The following is a 10,921-nucleotide window of genomic DNA, read 5'->3' on the forward strand; positions in this document are numbered from 1 at the left end:
TCGCGACACTATTGGTGTCAATATTTATTAATACACATTTTATCGCGCACGCGCAGCGGGGAAAATAAAGAACATAAATCAAACATAAATCAATATATTATAAATTATAACATTCAAACAACATTAACTTGTCTTGATACATTTTAATTCTAGGTCCAAAAGTAAAAACGTCCTACGTGTCCACAAGCTCCAAAACAGCTACTGCAAACCTGAACATGTGTTAAAATAAACGTCAAACACTTGCGTGTTGGTGAGAAATCAAGTTTAATACAATACATAGATAATCATAAGTCTGCGCGCAACACGTGTATGTCTAGAGTTTAACAAGGGTGTAATCAGATTGTGATCAAGCCTAAGATAGTTCATAGATCATAGTTCAATCCATGCTCCCAATTGAGCATAAAAACGAGAAAACATCTGTGCAAGTGTAAACAAAGAAAACCGTAAACGATAGGTCTCCCGTGTTCAACTAATGGTACCAACGGAACTGCGGAATAGGCCGAACAAAGCGGTTAATGATACACACATACAAATAAACAGCCAAGTAAACATCCTCAACACATGGGATACTGCGCGACTAAAGTTCAAAAACAAGTTTAAGACTCAAGTTTTGTATGAACACATGAACATCCCAAAGCATTTAAAATAAAAAGGGATTAGATACGAGTTAACTCACTTGATAAACGATGCGGTGAAAGATATGCAAGAATCAACTCTTAAACAAGCAAAGTTAACCTATAATTAAGATTATTGTTTTAACGATCTGTTTTAAGTCTTGATAATAAGTTAGCATAATTAATAAGTAAATTATTATATAATATATATATATTACCGGAAAAGCAGGGCAGAACAGGGAGGAAGACGGAGGCAGAGAGGAAGACGGCAGAGAGAGCAAGGAGCAAGAGAACAGGAGAGATTAAGTGTTTTGTGTGTGATGTGTTATGAAATATTATTATTATTTATAGAAAAAAAACCCTAGGAGACACAATCCCTAGAAAAAGGGGAAAAGATCTCAAAAAGCAAAAGATTCCAAAAGCAAAAGATATCAAAAGATATGGCAGCTGCAGGGGGCAAGATAAAGCTGACAGGGAACAGTAACAGGCATGGGCGGATCAGATAAAGGTACTGGTCAAGCATGGCAAAAGCAGATCTCAAAAGATAATGTCAGTCACTTTTTCTACCAACCAATGGGGGTTGGTACGCATGCTGCGCCGAAAGTAACTATTCAGACATTAGATAGGTTAGGTCAACAGCACAGAAGATAAGACAACACAAAAGCATACAGGCTGGAATAAACAGAAGATACAAGGGTTAAGCGCGGGAAGGCTGAGTGCGCGAGCGCGAAGGCTGGCACAACATTCCTTAGCGCACTGCGGGAAGAATCACAAATCCTTAGCGTGCTTCGTGAAGAACAAGAATTCTAAGCGCATCGCGGGAAGAACATACATTCTTAGCGCATTGCGGGAAGAACATGCATTCTTAGCGCGCTGCGGGAAGAGTTCTCTTCACGCATCGCAGGAACAAGATGTCTTCACGCAGGCTTCCATGTAAGGAGTCTGGCGCGTGGAGCTGCAGACATCCTTAGGCGGGAAGAACCAAAGGACAAGCAAAGAGGAGGGAAACAAGGCGTAAGGGCGGGACGGCGACAAGAGGGAAAAGAAGGCGGAAAGAGAGAAGGAAGAGGGACGGGACGGCGGAAAGAAAGAGAGAGAAAGAGGCGGGGAGGAAAATATATATTATTATTAAAAGTAAAATATAAGTATAAATATTAAATAATAAAAGAGAGATCGGGTCAGAGAAACGGGTACCTGGGTCGGGTCGGATCGGGGCAGATGTCACACGAACGAACTTATGGAGTACGAAATAATTGACAATAGTATCCATAACCATTAATATTTGTACACATACGCCCCTATAAGTTGTTATTTTCCCTTTATTTAATACGAGTTAGTCAAAATAGTCAATGATTGATTGCTACTCATCTATATTTAAGTGTTATTCTTTTATATTTTAAATTTTCAATTAATAGATATTATATATTATTAGTAGAAGGGGGTGAATTTGTATCCGAATCGTTGATCTATCCATCTCTACTCTCGTCTTGTTTTAGTGTTATAACTGTTTCGCATGGTCCTATAAATGTCCAATTTCCATATGAAGCAATGTATTTATTATTTACGTCATGTTTCCGAGTTTCACTTATGAAAAGAAAGAAAAAAAAAGATAAAAATCGTGTATTCTTTAATTTCATTAAAGGAAAAAAAAAGAAAAAAAAGGGGTTTTAAATAGTAAATCGGGAGGAAAATGTTTCCATTTAAATTGAAAGGAATTGATTGGAAATTATAAGTGAAAATAATGAAAGGGAATGGAAGGGAAAGGATTCTTTTCCTTTATTTGGGGTTTGACATCATAAAAAACAAATTAAAATATAAAATATATTTTACTAGTTTCATATTCAAGTACAAATATTTTTTAACATAAAAACTGAAGCAGCCCTGCAACCGTCGCACCATAACTTTTTCCGTTTTAGTCAAGACGTACCACCATCGTCTTATGGATTTGCTTTTGGTTGCGTAGGTGAAGACTTCCCAAGAGATCATCCATTCCACATGAGCACACTTAATTTTGGAGTTCTCATCTCATCCATTACCATTAAACGTCCAAAACGCGTTATGATGGAGAATGCATCCATCTCCTTATAAAGAAGGCTTCGTTCTCCTCCTAACCGATGTGGGATGTCACAAAAATGAGAGGCGAAATGGAATGGACCACATTGTGAGGGAATGAAAAAAAAAATTGTTTGGTTGGTCAATGGAATTAAATCAGCCATTAACATGTCCATTGTATTCCCCCAAAAACACCTTAAACTCATTCCATCAATCCCCCCCCCCCTTTTTCACGCCATTCCCTCTTTCGTACTATATCACCTCCACCACCCCTCCCACCGCCCTCTCACCACCACCAACACCATTGCTGTCGCCGCCCACAAACTGCCTGCCACCACTACCTACAACCTACCACCACCAACCACTGCTTCCGGCCATCACCCCATCACCACCTACCGTCGCCACCACTACTCGCTGCCAGCCACCGCCACCGCCACTTGCTACCACCTTTGCTACCCAACACTGCTCGCCACCACAACGTACTCACCACCCCCACCATTATCGCTTGCGCACTACCACCACCCACCGCCACTTAACAACGTTAGTGTTTTTTAACGACGGGAGTGGTATAAGAAAATATGTGAAAAGTTGGGAGTGCTAGCGGCCAATTTGTAAGTTGGGAGTGTCAGCGGCCAATAGGCGAAAGTTGGGAGTATTAGAATCCAATTTTCCTTTATTTTTTATTCCATCTTTTTCTTGCCTACCAAACAACAAAAGTAATAATCAATTCCATTCCAACGTTATAGCCAAACATCTCAATGGAATGGTAATGATCTATTCCATTACCTCGTCATTTCATTCCCTCGCTCATTCAATTTCATTGTTCATTCTATTACCTTATACCAAACAAACCCTTAGGTTTGTTGTTATAAGTATTTGTTGATTTGCATTTTGTTGTTATTATTATGTTTTATTCTTTTGTTGTTATTATTTTGTTGTTGATTCTGATTCTTACGTTGTTATTATTATTCTTTGTTATTACAAAACGTCGATGATATCTTATTTTAGTTTGGAAGCGACTCTCTATTTACCAAAATGTCACATCTAATTCAACCCTTGATTATTGTAGATTAGTATATTGTGTCCTACGTTTTTATGTTAAGATTATTTTGTATATAAACTCTCTCATACTTAATTATACTTTAAACAATTTCATTTTTCTTACCTTAGTTTCTAACAATTCAGCATACTATTTATTATACAGCAAGTTCCGATACTCAAGTTGTATCACCTGATACCATACCTCTCTCTCTCTCTCACACACACACACACACATACACACATACTCTCTCTCACACACACACACGCACGTACTCCCCCCCTCTCTCTCTCACACACACACGGGGCGTTAAAAAAACCCGAATCCATATCTGAATTTTCTGATTCGAATAGTTCAGATTTCCAAACTATCTTAATTTTTAATTATTAAATGCTAGATATTATTTACACGTTTCGGATAATTTTATATATTTTGGATAACTTTCAGATATTTTAAATGATTTTCGGATATCCGGTTCACTATCCCCGATCTGATATCCAATATTTCAAATATCTAAACTTCGAATATCCGACTTTGAGCGCACGCACGCGCTCGCACACACTTTTTTAAAAATAACCACATTTCCAAATACTTGTCTTACTGGGCACCCCAAAATAAACTTGATTTAAAAAGTTGTCGAATGTTAACACATTAATAACTAAGGGACCAAAAGGTAAGACCTTATTATTCACAAAGTCCCAATAACCAAAAACAATCAACCTCTGTTTTGTATACACACATAAACAAAAGATATCGAGAAAAAAATAATAATAATGGGTAAGGTAACCGGCGGCGGAGCAACGGCGGCGAAGAATAAGAAGAAGAAGGTAGGCCGGCCGTCTCTCTCAGATCTCCACAAACGCACTTTAGACAACAAACCCAATTTTGACCGGAGATCCACTCGCCGGAACCCTAATTCCATTTCCGATGACGACGACGATGATGAACGGAAAGAGAAGAAAGTCAAACTCGTTGTCCGTTTGCCCCAATCGGATGAATTAATTAGATCCAATTCGGTTAATTCGGGTGGATCCGATTCGAATGCTGATCTGGATAATCCGATACTTAATTCCGGATCTGATCATCAGGTATAATTATTTAATTGTTTTATCAGTTTTTTATTTAAATTAGGGTTTAGGTTTTAAAATTGGAAAAAATTGAGGGAAATAAAGTGTCAGGGTGTAATTAAATAATATTATGAATTTGGAAAATAGGGGAATTGAATAATTATATTTGGAATTTGGCGGGTACATCATAACAGCTTTTTTCTTTTTTTTTTTTGTTTTTAGTAAGCACAGTCAGTCATAACTACAAAACCTGTATATAGAATTATAGATACATGTGTCAATATATGACATACACGTATGGTGGTGAATTAATAATTATATGATATGCATGTTATGTGAATTTGAATGCTTTGCTTTTGTAAAGATTCTGTTTTTGACATAAAGTCTGCAATTGTTCTTTTACAAGTATATGTACATGTGAATCTTGATGGATATTATATGTGTATTATGTTATTGTTATCTAATTTGTGGTACTTTGTTGTGACGATTATGTTTGTAGGTAGATAAGGTTGCGAAAGCGATGGACACTCTTCATGGTCATACTCATACACCCTTTTGTTGTAACTTTTAATAAAAAGCAAATTAATGATGTGGGATTAGTGTTTGTTAATGTTTTGTTTTAATTTTCTGTGCAGGATCACCATTTGAATCTGGACCCACAACAACACCTTTGCCTGACAAAAAGTTGTTAATATTCATTCTTGATAGGCTTCAGAAGTGAGTGCAGTTTATACTTCTTTGAAAAAAGTACATCTTATTTCTTGTACTGTTTTTTTGATTTAAATTGGTCTGCAGGAAGGACACTCATGCTGTTTTTTCTGAGCCAGTTGATCCTGATGAGGTGCTTTGTTTTCAAAGTTTGCATAGTGTCGATGTGTCATTCATTGTTTTTATTTTGGTTTTTCGTTAATACGAAGTGGTTTGTTTGTTTCTATGCAGCTGCCTGATTACTTTGAAGTTATCAAGCAGCCTATGGATTTTGGTACTGTTAGAAGCAAACTTGATCAGGGTCTTTATTCAAATGTGGAAGAATTGGAGGTTTGTGATAGTTTATTATGCTTTTTGTTTACATATGCGTGCATTTAAACATTTCACTAATTTTATTTATTGTGTTTGCAGGCAGATGTTTATTTGATTTGCTCGAATGCAATGCAGTATAATACTTCTGATACCGTATTCTTCCGGCAGGTAGGGTTAATTTTATTTACACACTAATGCCATATAATAGTTAGTGTAGACATATTTTTTTCTTGAGTAAATTACAGTTTTGGTTTCTGTGGTTTACTCTCTTTAACCATATCGGTCTAAAATATAATCTTTTAACAAATCAGGGGTTGAGGTCTAAATTGTATAACCATTTTGGTCTCTGGTCCTAACCCAGTTACATTTTTCAACTAAATAAGGTTATGTGGCCTCACATGAGTTCAATCAATCCATTATATATATTTTTTATTTCTCAAAAATACTATAATGTATTTAAGTTATTAGTAATGTATTTATCTCAATATATTTAATGTCATATATTATCAAATAAGGTATATGGTATGTTTATAAGATATATATTTTAATGTCAACTGTAAAAGTGTAACTAGGTTAGGACAGGGGACCAAAATGGTTATAAATTGCATACCTGAGGCCCTGATTTGTTAAAACACTTTTTTGGACTAAAATGATTAAAGAGGGCAAACCACAGTGACCAAAATCGTAATTTACTCTTTTTTACTTTAATGAATCCTAATTTCTGTTAATAATGCTAATAGGCGAGGTCTATTCACGAGTTGGCAAAACGGGACTTTGAAAACCTGAAGCAAGAGGGTGAAGATGGTGAGTTACAGCCGAAAGTGGTGAGGAGAGGTAGGCCACCTGGTAAGCAGGTGAAGAAGACACCTGGCAGACCGCCATTAGATCGTGTTGGTCCTGAGTCTACCTCTGGTGCCACCATGGCAGCCACTGAGGACAATACAAATGAATCTACTCCTTACAACTTAAGAAAAGCACCACCCGTGTTGTATAGATTTCAAGCTGACGGTTTACTTGGCTCACGTTCTCGCAATGGTGAACATTATTCTGAATTATTAACAGATTGGAACGAAGAGTTTCCAGGTTTCGATTTCTTTCAACTGTTATTTAACTTCTTTTAGCACTTTTGCAATTTTGCCTTATTTGTAATTTTTTTTTTGTAAATAATTATTAACATTCAGAGCGCATTCGGAGGGCTGACATGAAATATGGGAACAAAAACCTTATTATTGATGAAACGAGGCGTGACACGTATAAGCAGTTTCATCCTTCGGTTTATAATTATGATTCTTCTATTTTATCCAACTTTGGTGGCGAAAAAAAGCAGTTATTATCGGTATGTTCTCAACTCTTTTACGTATTTCAGTTAAACGAAAATTTGAATGTTCTTTTAACAACGCGCTAGCATAGTATTTTGTGACTTTGTAAAAAATTGATTAGAAAATGAAAATCAGCTACGCCAAACCAAACAGTTTAGCTCTGTTTAAAAGATTAGTCTTGTAAGCGAACCGAACAAAGTGTTTGTTCGTTTGATTTTAACCAAACAAATTGTCAAACAACTTAATGAAGGGAGATTTCTTGTTTGTGTTTGTTTTTTAAGAAAATGAACGTGTTTGTGTTCGTTTATGTTTGTTAACAGTTCACGAACGTAAACGAATGAACATAACCAAGTTAAAACCAGTTAAGAGTAATGTGAAGGACAATGTATTGCGTCTAATAAGTTATCAAAACTAGACCAAGTTATAGCAAAAAAAAATCTAAATGAAAACTAACGAACATAAATGAATTAAAATGTATGAACATAAGTGAAAAAACAAGACATTTATTCATGTTTGTCTGTTTAAATAAACAAAATTATTTGTTTATGTTTGTTTATCTGTTAAATATATGAACCTCCTGCCAAATAGATACTAGATAGTCGATATTTGCATTATATGAACAAATTGATTACAATAAACAGGTAAACAGTCCACAAACTGTTCACTAAACATTCGGTCCGTTTACAAGCCCATAAAAAAATATTCTTTTGACCCATTACCCTGATTTAAAGTTAAGTTAATGTTTACTTGTGTGGTTATATTAGTTTTTTACAAAAAAAGTTTGGATGAAAAGCATTTGGGCTAACCCGAGCTGGCCCGTTTTAGCCCATTAATGTTTACCATCTTAGAATAAACCATATAAAGGTTATTAAGTTTATGTATCTGAATTCAGGTAGGTTTACACGCGGAGCATGGTTATGCGAGAAGCTTAGCTCGGTTTGCTGCAAACCTCGGGCCCGGTGTCTGGAAAATTGCTTCAACAAAAATAGAAAAAGTTTTGCCACCTGGCACAAAGTTTGCCCCTGGATCAGTCGGTGAAAACGACCCTTCTCCACCCTCGTTTTTCCCACCCGGGAACCCGAAACCCGACCCGAAGGTGGAGATAATCGAGCCTGATACGGGTATAAGAGCGGGCTCCACCGTCTCACCATGTTAGAAACGGGGAGTATGACAGCAGAACACAATAGTATGTGAAGTCAATGGTCAACTGGAAAACCGACTTGTAACCTTAGCCTGGCTATGGCTCCACCTGACCTAAATGTTGGTTATCACCTTGATCGAGTTGCCACTTGCGAATCTACAACATTTAAAGCATAAAGTATTACTGGTCAGAGTTGAGCTTTTATAGGGTAGGAATGATTCCCGTACAGATCAAACATGACTTTGGACCGTGAATTAGAAAATAAGTAGAAAAAGAGGGGTTTTTGCTTTGGCCTTGTAAATTTATTGTTACTGTTATTTGTAGAAAACAAAGTTTATTACGTATATTGTTATTGATCTAGACTAGAGGACAAAGGTACTTTTGCCACTTGTGTTGTAACTTGCTTATTGTTTGTTTTATTATTCTTTGTTCTATCGAGTTTCATGTTTTGGATCAGTCATTTATGAATTCTGGTGAATTTAGACATGAAATCAAGTGTAGCTGACGGCACCTACTGCCATGTTACCATGAATGACACGCCATTACAAACCAAGCTGAGGGAGCACCGCTCCCCTTGGGCGCTATTTCAAATAGCGTAGCGCTACTGCCCCCGTATTCATGCCCAGTGGTTGTGATTGGTCCATGAATACAATTTAAAAAAATAAAAATTAAAAACAATAAATGTTAGTTAAAGTCCTTCTTCTATACATTTATGAGTTAGTTACCTAATACTCCACTATTCTCCACTACACTTGGCATGAAAAGGACAAGAATTTTGCTTTTTTTAATTTGTTTTTAAGAGTAGTTAGTTTTTACAATTAACTAGTATGATTATTCACGTGTAGGGTTGTAAATGAGCTCAAGCTCGACTAGCCTTGAGCTTGGCTCGTTTTAATTTACGAGAGCTTGAGCTTGATGAGTTGTTTTTTTAAGCTTGTGCTCAACTCAGGCTTGACTCATTAATGATTCATTAATTAGTTTATATGTGTTTTCTTGAGAAAAAATTTAAACGAGCGTAAGCTCGGCTCAAGCTCGTGTAGTACCTTAGACGAGCCAAAGCTCCACTCGAGCTTGGTTATATGGTGTGAAATTATTACAGTCCAGAAGAGGTAAAACTTAGAAATACACAAGGCTCAAGTTCATGCTCGATAAATAAACGAGTTTTATTTGAGGCTTTTAGGCTCTGCTTGAGCTTGAAAAGGCTCAGCTCGATTTGAGCTTTTTATTGATCCGAGCTTGAGTAGCTCGCAAGCGGCTTGGCTCGTTTGCACCCCTGCTCAGGCATTGCGGCGGAGCAAGTATTACATGTACGGCTGCTTAGAAACTTCAACATTACAAAGTTATATACAAACATAATAAGGTCACCAAAAAATATTAGTCCCATAGTAGCACCAAGAGGCCTCTCAGTTAGCCGATATTGCATATATAGAATTCATATATATTAAGTCTATAACAATCGTTTTTAATATCTTAAGTACGGATTATTTGACATAATAAATAAATAAATAACATATCAAACAAATTCATCTTTGGGTAAATCCTTTAGGGTGTGTAAGGCCTACCTTATACTATCATGAACTTGAACTTATATCTAATCTCACACCATTCAGCTCTGATACCACACTTCATAATACAATCACATTTAACATTTCATAATAAAACTCAAATTGACCTTTGTAATAATAGTAGTAATACTAATAAATAATAATAATGCTAGTTATTGCAAAGGTCACTTATAAGTTCTATTACGGAATGCTGGTTAAAAGACGACCGTAGTAAAAAAGTGTGGTAATTGAGTATTGCGACGTCGGATTATATATAAGTTGCAAGTTCACATGGACATGGTGACTTAAAATTGTGTCCTTATTGTGGTAGTTGATTTATGATATGGGCTGAGGTCTTCATTGCTTCCACCCAAAACCTTCTTGGAACATTTTTGTCATGGATTTGCCTTCTCGAAACTTAGTCTAGATCCGTATTCGAAACACCATTTTGCTTTCGTGTATTAGGGTACATTAACTGTTGTCCGATTTTACATTCTTTCAAAAATTCACCAAACTCTCGTGCCACGTACTCGCCACCGTAACTTGTTTTGATCAAATTTTTCATGTTCTTCATTAAAAAGCAAACATGCCTTATATAGGCTTACAAGATTCGTAAATACTAATAGTGCATGAAATAAGGAAGATAGGGTTAGTGGTATAACTACCCACTAATACTTCTAGGAATTGAATAACTAAAATAAAGGGCATAACCAACTAATGCAAATAAACATGGGATTGACTAGAGAACATGGAGCTAATAGTTGTGAAGAGGTAGAGGAGACTGTGGACCATATTCTCGTCTCGTGCGGTTTAGCCCAATCGTTATGGTGTTTGATCGCTCAATGGTGTAAGGTACCGCCTCCTTTCTTGTTTAGTTTTCAAGATGTTCTGGACCTTCACAACTTTGTCCCGGTACCTAGAGAAAAAGCAAAGATCTTTCAAGCGATTTGCCTGTGTACGTCATGGTGTTTGTGGAAAAGTAGGAACGCGTTGGTGCATAATGGTGTGCGTAAGTCCCTCAACGGGCTGGTGGAAGAAGTTAAGGTTGTAAGCTATTTGTGGGTTAAGAACCGAGGGAAGAAAGCTAACATTTCCTGGGAAAAATGGAGGAGATTTGAGGTGTAA

General features: G+C 36.5%; 2 protein-coding genes across 3 annotated transcripts; both read left to right on the plus strand.

Moving 5' to 3' along the window:
- The first annotated feature begins 4,380 nt into the window (after positions 1-4,380).
- LOC143538307 (uncharacterized) lies at positions 4,381-8,671 on the plus strand. 2 transcript variants are annotated; one of them, XM_077031894.1, is made up of 9 exons: positions 4,381-4,793; positions 5,272-5,308; positions 5,408-5,489; positions 5,568-5,613; positions 5,712-5,810; positions 5,892-5,960; positions 6,533-6,875; positions 6,974-7,128; positions 8,004-8,671. In XM_077031894.1, the coding sequence occupies exons 1-9, from the start codon at positions 4,479-4,481 to the stop codon at positions 8,265-8,267; spliced, it is 1,410 nt and encodes a 469-aa protein (XP_076888009.1). In that variant the 5' UTR covers positions 4,381-4,478; the 3' UTR covers positions 8,268-8,671. The 2 variants fall into 2 exon arrangements, with proteins under 2 accessions (XP_076888009.1, XP_076888010.1); XM_077031895.1 differs by having other exon boundaries at positions 8,008-8,226.
- Positions 8,672-10,525: 1,854 nt separating this feature from the next.
- On the plus strand, positions 10,526-10,921 carry LOC143538276 (uncharacterized). The gene has a single exon (XM_077031865.1). It carries the CDS (start codon positions 10,526-10,528, stop codon positions 10,919-10,921), a length of 396 nt encoding a protein of 131 aa, XP_076887980.1.

Source organism: Bidens hawaiensis, unplaced genomic scaffold (genome assembly GCF_021521415.1).
Source record: "Bidens hawaiensis isolate Kalapana, Puna unplaced genomic scaffold, B.hawaiensis_p1.1 tig00011542_1, whole genome shotgun sequence".
Lineage (NCBI taxonomy): Eukaryota > Viridiplantae > Streptophyta > Magnoliopsida > Asterales > Asteraceae > Bidens > Bidens hawaiensis.

Excerpts from the sequence above, each read along its gene's own strand:
- LOC143538307 (XM_077031894.1), top strand. The coding sequence starts at position 4,479 with ATGGGTAAGGTAACCGGCGGCGGAGCAACGGCGGCGAAGAATAAGAAG. Across the intron at positions 4,794-5,271 it reads ATTCCGGATCTGATCATCAG|GTAGATAAGGTTGCGAAAGC; the intron begins GTATAATTATTT and ends TTATGTTTGTAG. Across the intron at positions 5,811-5,891 it reads CAAATGTGGAAGAATTGGAG|GCAGATGTTTATTTGATTTG; the intron begins GTTTGTGATAGT and ends TTGTGTTTGCAG.
- LOC143538276 (XM_077031865.1), top strand. The coding sequence starts at position 10,526 with ATGGGATTGACTAGAGAACATGGAGCTAATAGTTGTGAAGAGGTAGAG.